Source organism: Anguilla rostrata, chromosome 1 (assembly GCF_018555375.3).
Source record: "Anguilla rostrata isolate EN2019 chromosome 1, ASM1855537v3, whole genome shotgun sequence".
Taxonomy (NCBI): domain Eukaryota; kingdom Metazoa; phylum Chordata; class Actinopteri; order Anguilliformes; family Anguillidae; genus Anguilla; species Anguilla rostrata.
In genome coordinates this window covers 48,503,913-48,516,987 of record NC_057933.1, presented here as the reverse complement: position 1 = coordinate 48,516,987, position 13,075 = coordinate 48,503,913, and the positions used below count along the sequence as shown (strand labels likewise).

Here is a 13,075-nt window from a genome sequence, read left to right as displayed (position 1 = left end):
ATAGTCTTTGGTGTCAAGTTATCCCTGAATGGTCAATTAAAGTAAAAGGCTGGTTTTGCTCACACCTATTTCTGAGCTTGAGCAAGCACTGATTTAATAACATGAATTGGAAACTTGCCTGTCATTTTATAAGCAATTAATTTTTATTTGGCACACAAATAATGGAGTAGGAATAATAATGACTAAAAAAGGAATCATTGAAGCACAAAAGATCAGATGAACGAACAGCAAATTGACCTCTCCAAGATGGCTTGGAACAACTTTTTTTAGAACCTGTCTGTGCAATGAAATAGCCTGCTTAAAAGATAACAGAATGAACGATTACAGGTGGCAAGTTGTTTTACAGCTACAAGTTCAATGTCGTCAGTGTTATCAAGCAATTCTAGTATTAAATGACTAAATAAGTAATGATGAATGATTTCTGTCTCCATTAACCCTTAATAGGGATATGCTTGTATGGGAGATCTGCTCTCTTGTACATCTTGAAATTATAGTTTTAACTGTATAAAGTTTATACATCGCAAGACTTCCACATTCCCACCACAATTCAGGTTGTTTCCAAGGTTCAGGAACTGTATTCAAATTGTGGCTATATTCCCCAATTTTCTTAATATTTCTTTTAAAGTTTTTAACCCAATTATAACCATTAAATTGTAATAAATACTGTTGGATTATTGTGAGCTGTTCAGCAGATAAAAACAGAGTGGGTGTGCATTCTGCACTCATTAATATTCATATCCATAAGACATGTCATATATAAACCACTCCTCATCACTAGGTTAGAGCAGGCTGTCCTGTACAGTAACATTAGACTACCAGGCAGAACAAAAGAAAGCAACATAAGCTAGACTTTACCATAGTATAGTTAAACCTGCAGATTATTCAATGTGTAATGACATTGTAACACTGAGTTACTGTAGACTAGCATTAGACTCAACAGCAGTTTCAAACTCCGGACATAGATTCCACATATCTAAGCTTGCAAGTTATTTAATTATCGCTAGCTTAAGGTAGGCCTACTTACTGATCGATCACATGTCTGTCCTGGTGTAACTGGGTGTGTCGCTAGCAGGAACAGGGAGGGAGGGAAAGTGAGGGAAGGCACTGCACCATGCACCGGCGCTATCTTTTTAGCAAGGCCACATTGTTTTTGTAGATAGTTGGTGAAGTCTTCCTCATGAAAATGAGCAATACAATATTTTTGCAAGAATCATTAAAAAATATTTATTGCCATTTGTTAATGCAAAAACAAAAGTATTAAAACAACACATAAGCAAAGAATTCACAGATTTTGTTTCCTGGACCATTAACAATCTATTCTTATGGTGAGTGGTAATTTGCAGTCATCTTTGTGGATAAAACAAGCTTGGTATTGAGTCCCATTTCCATAAAAATGAGTAATTTTGGCACTGAATCATACATATTTTTTCTGGTGCTTGTGGTGGTTTGACAGGTGAAAAAGCATCACAAAATTAGTGCATGTTAAAAAATCAAGCCATTCCATATATTCAAAGTTATCAATATTTTGGGCTTCCAAACCACACTAATTCCTAAAAAGTTCATAATGTCTGTTAGCAGTACACATTTGAGAACACAGTGGGCAGAGTGGTATTTACCTCACAAGGATGCATTTTCCAGAGGGCATTTACAAGAGCGAAACCTAAAATGTCAAAGATATTTGTACGCCAATGTATCTACCAACAGACATCATATAAATCGATAATAATGCTCATAGACCTTTAAATTGTTTGCTGTTATCAGGTCCGTCAGGACAAACCCATTAAGAGAGTACACAAAATGCAGCATAGACTTCAATTTATTCTACAATCACAACACCCATGTGACATAAAATGATTAGATTAAAGGCACATCACTATTTAACTTTTTGGACTTGAGATTCATAGGTGCTTTGTGCCATGCATAAAGAATACAAATTCCATGGTTTGTAAGAACTTTATTACAATCTGAAACATCATACGATCTATTATCAAATATACATACATATAATGTATAATGTGAAATGATTTAAAGCTAATTGGTTTGGTTGAGTTCATTATGTCACTACCATGAGACAAGATACACTCAAACATTATGCCAGAGAAATATTTTTGATAGAGAACTTGACCAGCTAGAGTACTTGTTAGTACCTTTCCCTTGTGAGGCCTAACCCTCTGTTTTGCACATGCAATGCCTTATGAAATCTAGCCCATATAAAACCACATTGAGTGAATATGATAAATGGGGTATGCTTTGCCAACTTGTAACTTGGCAGATGGGATGTGCTGCCATTTCGGCTGTCATCCCACTATGTAATATGTTCATTTTCTGCTAAGCAGAAAGACTGGATGAAAAATGTTTGTATTGGCATATTAATACTTTCTTACTCTTTTTTTCTTTAAATTTTTTTAATTGCTTACTCTTTAATACATTTACAAAGACAAAAAGGTAAGGTTTGGACATGCAACATTGCATGTCCTTGGACCCTTTTTAGATTTTTTAGAAATGTAATTTGCCAGTATATACAAAATATATAACATTTATAATGTTAAAATATATATCGCTCTATAGAAGTGGACAGAGATATATTTATAGGATATAAAATGGAATATTTTTGTATTTTACAGGCTTCGTCAAATATAAAACTGAAATGGAAAAAATAACAGCTCTCGCTATAATCTGTTTGGAAGCAAAATACTTGCAGAACGTTGGTTGTCAATTGGAGGTCCTCTCACTTGCAGGTTATTGTGAATAGGCGGAATAGGCTGATTTTATTTCTTTATTCATATTTTTAATGCAAAAGTAGTTTTTTTCATATTGCGTTAGTCATATCTCAGACCTGCTTAAGAGACAGATTTATTTGCCTGCGCTAAATACAGAATGTTGCCCTACATCTTGACCCTATATAAGGTAAGTGGATACCACTGTTTTAGTTCATAAAAGCGGGTGTTTGCAGGGGTGCACAGTACATTGGAATGTCCAGACAGGAGCAGTATTTTTTAGGGTCTAAAGTACGAGCAGTCGCCTGCCTTTGGGATCACCGTTAGCCATCGACCCTGCAGGCTTCCGCTCCCAGCCCTGCCGAATCCTGGTAACGGCTCTGTCCACACAGGGAGTGATGAGCACAAACTTGAGGACCAGGACGACGCAGGGGACGACCAGCGACAGCATGTATCCGGGAGGAAGGTACCACTTGTACGCGGAGGGTCTCAGGAACTTGTCCCAGCCGTAGAGGAAGGTGTGCAACGTGCACAGGAACAGAGTTAGGTGGCCCAGTTTGGACTGTGGTGGGGAAGAGAGAAGAATATATGAATGAAAGCTGAAGGAGGGTGGTAGCCATGTTGTTGCTTGTTTGGAAAATTAACAGTAAATCAAGGTCTTGCAAAATATTAAACAGCATATTGCGATGTTTGTCCGAAATATGCAAGTCAGTTATAGCGTATGATAGCCCCCATCCATTTTGGGGTTCATGAGAACCTTTCCATAAGTCACCCTCCCAAAGCACTTACATTTGAAACACTGTATCAAACGCTGGTTCCCTTTAGTTTTTGAACGGACTGCCATAGGGTGGAATCTCCCCAGTCAGATGACTGGGTTAACAAGACAGCTGCCAATGAAATCTGTTGTTGGGCCAGGCTACCAGAAGGGGTATATTCAGAGGACTGAGGGGAGAACCTGCTACTTAGACTCATTTCTGTGTATACACGACTGGTACAACTGCAAACTCCGCTCTGTTATTAGCTTTGCTTTGTTAGCTTTAACTTTCTTCAATCAACTGGAACAGTACACTGTGTATTTCTCCAACATAAGTGTGCTTATCTGCTTCATGAGTGTGTGCAGTTTTTCAAACGGGAGTAGCCTTGCCTCGCTTGATAAGAGTGGAGAATCCGTGGGAAAGCTGTGATAGCTGGGTACATTCTCTCAGTTCCTCCATTCATTAGTTACGGTAAGTGCTAGCATCTGCCTACCCAATCCTATTCATTCACACAGGCTTAATTAGCTCCGGAGGACCTAGACCATTGGTTAGGTCTTCGCTTGAGATGGTTGCAGTGTATCATGCGTCTGCCCATACGCATAAGGGAGAATTCATAAAATGAGCTCTACATTATACTGTCAGCTCCAGAGAAACAGGAATAAAAATAAGGAATGAACACCTGGTGCCAAGCATCTGGCTGTGCATAGGTGGAATCCTCACTCATTGAAGCGAGCGTGATACCGCACACATGCGACACGATGCACAAGCATCTGGCTTTGTGCCAGTGATATCTCACTCATTGACCTGAGTTAGCTACGGTTATTTTTATTTCTTACAGTTCTTCTGGCATATTGTACATGTGCATAAGGGAAAATAAATATTGTATTACCAGTATTTATGAAATATTACCATGCAGTGAGGCTGTGCACTGGGATAATCGCTGATTTAAATGAGAGTACATTGGGTAAGGTGGGTGTTCTCGTGCAAAAATAAAAGGGGAAAAACCTACCATGCTCCAGCCTTCTGTTCTTTCTTAGGTGGCATCACACTTATTAAACTGAATAGGGTGTTGTGCACTGAACTGTAATTGCGTAAATATGGCAATAAATATAGCGATAATGATGCTAAAAAACTGAGATAAAGCCAGTCACAAAGAACCCTTCATGTGTGAGATGAATTCTAAATCCACCCTGCTGATGTATGAAGAAGACCAAATGCAAATAGAAATTACATGTTTTATCATATATTCATTTCAGAGATTAGGGGAGAGAAAATGGAAAATGGCTCATTTGTCTGTGAGACTGTGCCTTCACTATCAACCCACCTCATCAACAAAATCTCTCCCCTGGGTTGAATGGTGACAGGAATGTCATAATAATGCAAAATAGGTAATCTGCTTCAGTGCAGACCCCATCTGTGCAAACTACTCACATGTTTACATTCTACCGAACATTGCGCACTAGCGCACGATTGGTATGAAGCTTTCAGCCATATAAAGTGAACTGAAGAACTTCAGTTTAAAGAAGTTTTCAATCCAGTGCCGTTGCCTCTAGCAACCAGAACAATAAAACTACACTTTTCCTGTTTAACTTTTTAGAGTTAAATTTCTGGCTGACATTTCTCTAAATGCAGTTCCATCTTTAAAACTAATATATAACATGTATCTTGGTGGAACTGGTGAAATTCTTTGAACAAGATAGCTCAGTGATATTTGACATTTACATCAGCATATGAATAACAGTTTATCATTAATATGGCCCTCTAAGTTCTTGGAAGACTTCAGAAATATTGACTTAAGTTTTCTGTATTTTTTAAGGAAAAGGCAACATAATTGGGCTGTCACCTGATAAACTCTGAAATACATAAATAGAGGCATATTACAATGCCAAGATCTAATCATCTAGCCATTGATTGGATTGCAATCTCCATGCTGTAAACAGTGCTCACAGAGGTATCAGTAATACCGTACCTGTATGAATCGGAATTCCCGCCAGTTAATGGTGTTGCTGACGGAGGGCAAAGAGGTTATTCCCAACAGGACGTAGAGGCCAAATCCCAGGATCCCCACTGAGTAATACGAGTCAGTGCGCCAGGCCATGGTGGTGTCGAATGTGCCTGTTTTGTTTTGTTTGATCTAGACAGCAGGAAAACGTTTGTTAGCACAGTGGTAGTTTTCGTGTTCCACACGCATTGGTGTATGCTGTTGCTTTCTAATGCTACAGTCAGTATGCATCTGTACAAGGGGTTCAACTACCAACACAGCTTGAATAAATTTTAAACAAAAAAAAAGAAATTCAGTCAAAATGTAGCCTCAGTGTTTATCCATAAAGTTGGCTAACAAATGCAATTGTTACTTTCTGTTTTCACAAATATTATTTGGTTAGTTAATCAATCACCAAAATTAATGTTCCAACCTAAATCTGCAGAAATATGGGCACACGTAGCATTTATTTGTTAGTGAAACATTTTGTTGAACAAAATGTTGATCGAATTCAGGCTTGTTTGACTTACGAATACATGTTATATATATCCTTTTTTTGCGAAGGAATACGATTTGGTGAGATTAGAGGTAACCACAGTTAACTCACAAACTCGGTTTTGAAGAATGTCAATTGAATTGTGGGTTTAATTTAATGACAAATCTTCATTTAACTGAATCTGGGCCTTTATCTGCATGGTAAACAGCTTGTTTGCATGGCTGGCTTGCTCACCTGAGCAGCGGTCCAGATGTTGACCCGGTACCTGACATAGTACCTGAAGGGAATGATTAAAGTGTAGAGGACGTGGAGGGAGGCGAGAGCCAGGGCAATCAGGCCCAGCTGCTTACGACACAGCATCCACCTGTCCAACCAGTCGGGGAAACGGCGGTACTTGGTGCCGTTGTAGAGCTGCAGAAATCCCGCCATCGCCCCAGGAAGGTAGCACAGCGCCAGCATGATCAGCGAGACAATCGGGAACACCTTGTTGGCCAGGGAAACCATGATCCGGAAGGAGATGTCCTCCCCATCGATGACGGCGGCGTAGATGACATCAAGGGTGAGCACGTAGAAGAATATGAAGGCTGTGAGGCCGGTGGCCAGGGCGATGGGGAGCCTCCACAGAGGGAAGAGCTGCAGGGGGTAGTCTTCAATCTCCCCGGCCGCCCTGAGTGATCCCTTGTCCAGCGCGGTGAGGCCAAGGCTGCGCGCGATGTCCACCACCATCTGCTTGGCCTCGCTGTTATCTCCACAGATTAACACCTGGCCAATCAGAGGGAATGAACATATCAGCAAACCAGACTGAGACTGAGAATAAACCCAGCTGCCCTGGAAACAGCTGCTTATAAATGCAGTCAAGCTTGTGAAGAACTCAGACTGCGGAGAAGTGTTTAGTCGGATATACCCGCACAAATTGTCACAGCCATTGAATTAAGGGTATGCGTATGCGTATGTCCAAAAAAATGTTCTCTCAGGTTTATTTTCTGATTCTTGAAAAAAAGACTCTTAAAATTTTTTTTTTTAAAGAAACTTTTTTTTCAGGTTCTTGCTGAGTCCCCCCCACCCCCTAGAGAACATATGTTTTCCCTTGGATATGATAATGAAAATTTAATAGCAGCACACTAATTGTTTTTAAAGACCAGCCCTCAGCATCCTGTGGGTGGTCAATTATTTTACAACAGAGCTGTATAAATGTCTTTATTACAGATAAATAATTTAGATTCCAAGAACACTTGCATTGAGTTGTATAAGAGATCTCTATATGCAAATGCCACAGCATGGGGAATAGGGAAATGGGATATAATAACCTAACCTAATGTTGGTGTGTAAAACTGTTTGTACAGCTTGAAATTGGAGCAGCAATATTCAACATGGTGGTGAAAATGTCCATTTAAATTAAATTATTATATGAATTAGAACCTCATGCTATGGAGCGCACATGATGAAATTAACCCGGTGCTGGGGCTAGTGAACACGTTCTCATTCCCAACTTGTCAAATATTGCAGCTTGGGCAAGGACCCTTATCGTCACTATTCAACGCATTGGATAGACATGGGTGTTTTGGGTTGACGAGTGAGGTAGCCCATTGACTTCTAGGCTACTGAATAAACGACATCACCCAGCATGCATTAGCCTAGGTTTATGTTGATGTTTTAAAAATAATTTTCCGTGTAGCCTATAGTATTAAAATGAAATAATTTCTGGTATATTTCGGTATATGTGTATGTGATTTTAAGTAATTAAATTCAAATAGGTCATAATAGTATCGATTGTCTCCAAATACAAGCTCCGAATTTGCGCTGAGGTTCAGGCTACTGTCTGTCCATAGCGTCAAAATCCACCGGAGTGGCAATTCAATTCAATGGGCTACCTAACTCGTCAACCGAAGACGCCCAAGTCTATCCAACGCATTGAATAGTGAAGAGAAGGGTCCTTGCCCAAGGTGCAATATTTGACGAGTTGGGAATGAGAACATGTTGGGCTGGTATGTACCTGGCAAAAAACACTGTCCCCTTTCACCATCACACATTTGTTTTCTCTTGTACAGCGAGGAAGATAATTCGGAGCAGGAAAGCAGGCAATCTTGAATCCTAGTTATTACACGGTGCCATCTGCAGCCAATGGATTTCTTACAGTTGCACTAGATAGGAGGCTACAGTGCATTACATATCCCTGAAACAGAATGGGATCAACCCTTATTGTAGAAGATACGATGGGAAATGCAGAGTAAATAGCACACGGTGCCATGAAAAGGTATTTGCCCCCTTCCTGATTTCCTCTATTATTGCATATTTCTCACACTGAATGGTTTCTGACCTTTAGACAAAATGTAATATTAGACAAAGGGAAACAGAAAACCCATTTTTTTAAATGATAAAGCAAAAACATGACTCTGTATCGATATGAACCTAAGGGCCAGATTTACTAAGGAGACAGTGGCAGCCAAAAACATTGCGGCTCTGCGTCATATTGCGGCTCTGTTGAGGTCGAAGATACCGATACATTAACAACCGATTTAAGAATACTGGTTTTATTTATGCGATCAAATAAAATAAACACCCTTATTTGCTGTTTTGTGCTAGAAGAAAAAGGGTCAGAAAAAATAATGGCATGCTTTCATGCATAGATTACAAGGTGCTACGAAATAGGTACTGATCACAAATAGCGAGGGAACCACAAAAAACCTTGGTCAACGAGGTAGCCACAGCTTCATGCAGTATTTCAGCAGAGGAGTACAACACTGGAGAGAATAAGGAGGACAAAAATGTGGAGTGACATCACATACAAAATGTATTCTTTATGTCTAATAAAATTAACAGTGGAGGACGTAAATAAAATGGCATGTTGTTAGGCGGTTTATGAAAGAAAAAGCCTACGAGGGCAAAAGACAAAGGTGGTGGTCCAACTAAGGAAAGTATGTTAACACTGATAGAATAACAGGTGGAAAAATCCTTTCAAAATGAGTAAGCAGTGGGGGTGGAAGGAATAGACACGTATCAACTTGCAATGGGAGGAGGCCACAGAGCGTCTGAAAGTTGTTTAAATTGTTAAACTGTGATGAACTGCTAGCTCTTGCTTACTTTCAATAAAGCAAACATAATCTTTTTTCTGAAAATAAGTGAGAAGTCATCAGTAGACACATTTTAAATCCTGTCTCCTTTCCAGAGTTCTATGAATCTGGGGATGCATTTGTTCATCTCCAACCCATGCAGCTCACAAGACAAACTGATTTAACTACCAAGGACGTGTGTACAGCCCAATGCCCTTTCCTAACAACCCGTGTGTGAGCAATAGGCGATATTAGCGCAGAGAAATTACCACCTGCATTCAGGAGTTCTAAAAATTCTCAAAGAGGGGAGTCACAATTAACGTATCCAGTGTTTGTCACACATAGGATTTGCTTACTGGCCACCCAAGTATATTTGGAGACTAGTGCTGAGCGAATAACCAACATTTGTGTTTTTCTGTGTTTAAATAATTAATCGATCAATGTCGGTTTGATTATTTCTTAATTCTGTTGTTTTTGTCCAAGCTCAGTGTGCTAGTTTCTAAGTTGCAGTTTTGAAAAGGCAGCTGCTCAACACAGTTTGCACAGAAATAAGCATCACAATAACTATAACAATGATCATAAACAACTGCGCCTATGGACACGCATGTTATAGGTCATATCTGTTTAATACATGTTAAATATTCAATATATTGATTTTAATTTATTTATAGCATATATATGCAATAGACCATTCTGGTGCCGATGGATCACAGATCGCAACCACCAACAGACTAGATTTCAGACCTGTGGGAAACACTGGCGTGCTTTAGTAAATTAGACGGAAAACTTGCTTGGCTCTCAACCTTGTTTTAGCTCATCCACTCCAGGTATACATATGCATGAACACATTTAATTGCTGTATGTATTAAAAGGAAAGTTGCAGAGTGATGTAATCAAATTTCATCCTAATTGCGATTTTGACTCATTGCGACCATTCCGTAAATGCCGATGCAGACATTGCAACCTTGCAGAAATTGCTTTTGCATCGTAAAATAAGTCGCAATCCTTTAGTAAATCTCGCCATAAGCTTTTCTGTATCATCTGAGATCTTGTTTTGTCTGCATGTGTGCAAACATGTGGGTGCATACGTGTGTTTATGTCTGAACTCCGGGTGCCATGCTTTGAGGACTTCTCATGGTTTTGTTCCCTCTTCAAGCCGTATTTAAAAGGTAATATCACTGTAATACACGCACCCTGAGATTTAGTTTTACCCAAAAAACAATATTCTTTATGGAAAAGGCATTCCCACTGATTCCCACTTGAAGCATTCCAGGCATTCTGGTAATCCTTTTTTAACCGGTTCATCTCTTACCTGCCGGTTTGCATCCAGCCCGCCAGACTGCAGCGCCCACGCGGAGACTGTGTTGAACGCTTTGACCACGGAAGCGGCGGGAACCAGCTTGCTCAGGTGCTCTGCGTTGGACTCGGGGTACTGGTTCCGCCTCAGGTTGTTGCTAACGTCCACCAGGACCTTCCCCGCCAGCAACTCTCCCCCTGCCTGTTGGAGGAAGTCATAGTTCTCCCGGTGCACAGCCACGAAGATGATCCTGGAGGTCTGGGCCGCCTCCTCGTGGCTCATCACCTGGGCGCCTTTGGGCAGAAGGCTGGAGTTCTTGGGGTTCCGGCTCCCGAAAACCACCCCGTACCCAGCCTGCAGCAGCCGCAGCCCCAGAGACCGCCCAAAGTCACCCGTCCCAAAGATGCAAACGGTCCCAAGCTTGCGCTGAAAGCCTGGTTCGCTCATTGGCATGGAAAAGGAGATATTTGTCATATCTGAAAAAGACAACACAGTCACACTCATTGAACTAATTCAGGACAAGTAATCCATTTTCTGTCGGGAAGTAATACTGTAGGTACAGTTTTATTGCCATTGACACTTATTTGGTCCTCTCTGAGAGACAACAGCAACAGCCTCCAGATGCAAATGAATTTAATAGAATCAAATTCCTTTTGTCGCCATCTCTGTACATAAACTACTGACACAAAGACACACAACACAGCTGGCCAAGAAACAGCCAAACAGTCAATTGTCCAATTACTTTTGCTACCCTAAAATTGGGGACCATGTACTGTATAATAATTACTGTTAATCCTACAAGTATCACGCGATACGCAGTGTTGAGGAAGCTACTTTGAAAGTATAGCTTTGCAAGCTACCAATTACTTCACACTGGAAGAAGTTGAACTACAGCAAAGCTACCCTAGGGAGAAATCTAGTTTGGTTAACTAAAGCTACGTAGAAAAAGTAGTTAAAAAAAAAAAAGATCAAATTGACAATGTACAGTACATGTGATACAAAATTATACCAAAATATAATACAAAAAATCACATGCCAGCAAAAAAATGCCACTCAATTGAGTTTATTGCAGAAAGTGCCCACTTGTTAACAGGTCATACATAAACCAAAATAATAAAATACCCCACTATTCATGGAAAGTGCAAAGAATGTCAGCTTTGGTTTTGTATACTATGTCCATCAGTGAAACACCTAAAACTAGAGACCAGGTGGGGGTATTGCACCAAGCAGGATTACTCAGTTAGCCAGGTAACTTCTAAAATAGCATGCAACAACTTCCCTGAACATTTGTTAATAAATAGCAATAAGCAATGCTTATAACTAATTGACACCTAATATATTCAAGTGTAATTTTACAAATTCGGATTAAAACATTAGAAACTATAGCCAAATATTTTTCACAGGTGAGCTGACAATCCAGCTTCCTGGAATACCCCTGAGACCTAAAACTGTCCTAAACAAAACAATCCCATCTCGGCTTTTCACAAGGACAAAATTGCAAGGAATGTTATATTTTTGTTGTAAACAAATCTGGATTTTGTATTATCTGACTACAACTAAAACAGTAAAGAAAATTTTTTTTTACTTGCACCTTCTTAGACCGTTTGACCGACTAAGTAAGTATGGCCATGGTGATTATTCCTCAGGCTGAGATTCGGGAGGTTTATCCATGATGACGCTGTCGCTGTGTGAGCACTGAGCAACGCCTGCCCTTTTGCACATGCACTACACAAAGACCAAGTGGGTGGTGGTGGCTGCCTGACGAATGCATTGCCTGGGCATGCCTTCACAGCAGTCAGGATGAAAGAAAAAGGGGGCGAGGCTGGTCAAAAGAGGCTCAATACAGTAGAGAAGCAATGGTAAAATAACAATAAAAAAATAATTCCTTTCCTTTTACGGCCCAAAACTGTTTGTAGTTTCAGTAGTTAACCACACAAAAAATGGCAAAAAAGTAATTTAACTACTTGAATCACTATGCAAATATGAATGTAGTTGAACTACCAGCAAGCTACTGCAAAATGTAATTAAACTACTAGTTCAATTACATGTAGTTCACTACTCCCCAAACACTTTAATTTGAGGGTACAGTATTTATATCCGTATCAGTGATACGGATGTAAATTCTGTACCCTCAAATTAAAGCTGACAGTCTGCGGTTTTTAACCTAATTTTCATTGTTTTATTTTAAGTCCAATGTGCTGCCTTACAGAGCCAAAACAACAAGGAATTGTCACTGTCCAAATATTCACAGATTGCACTCTATAAGCCTAAATGTTCTGTATTCTGTTACATCCACAGAGAAAGAACAAGAAAACAGATTTTACAGATAGTGACTGCACATCTATCTTTTACCAGATCAATCTAAAAAAAAATACAAACTGCACATACCTAAACTGTGGCGTGTGACTCCAAAGTAAAGTTCTACGGTTAGATAGTCATATATTCCTCTTGCCTTCGAGCCCAAGCTTTTAAGTCCACTGTAGCCACGTGTAGTGTCCTTGGACTTACTGACAGAGCGCTACTCCCGCCTGCCAATTTGTAGTGGGGTGCTGAACTGCCTGCCCTGGCAATGAGGAAGCCAATAAGCCTGTGGGACAGAACTGGGAATTTCCGTTCCAGGAGGGGGGTGATGCACGCATGGGGAGAGCAGGGATAGGGCAGGACAAACACACATTCTTTCAGGCATTTTGCCATGTTATTTTCAGGAAACCACTAGCAACATACTACTAGGTAGTTGCCTAAGACTGGGGACTCCAGCACAGTGTGTCTTGCCAGATTT

The 13,075-nt window shown here is 40.1% G+C and overlaps 1 protein-coding gene across 2 annotated transcripts; it reads right to left on the bottom strand.

The window, feature by feature from the left end:
* Window positions 1-1,939: 1,939 nt before the first annotated feature.
* Window positions 1,940-12,872, bottom strand: steap4 (STEAP family member 4). 2 transcript variants are annotated; one of them, XM_064339515.1, is made up of 6 exons: window positions 12,685-12,872; window positions 11,888-12,080; window positions 10,312-10,772; window positions 6,184-6,711; window positions 5,442-5,606; window positions 1,940-3,279 (listed from the first exon to the last, which is right to left on the bottom strand). In XM_064339515.1, the coding sequence occupies exons 3-6, from the start codon at window positions 10,768-10,770 to the stop codon at window positions 3,004-3,006; spliced, it is 1,428 nt and encodes a 475-aa protein (XP_064195585.1). In that variant the 5' UTR covers window positions 10,771-10,772; window positions 11,888-12,080; window positions 12,685-12,872; the 3' UTR covers window positions 1,940-3,003. The 2 variants fall into 2 exon arrangements, with proteins under 2 accessions (XP_064195585.1, XP_064195578.1); XM_064339508.1 differs by lacking the exon at window positions 11,888-12,080 and having other exon boundaries at window positions 12,685-12,870.
* Window positions 12,873-13,075: the final 203 nt, after the last annotated feature.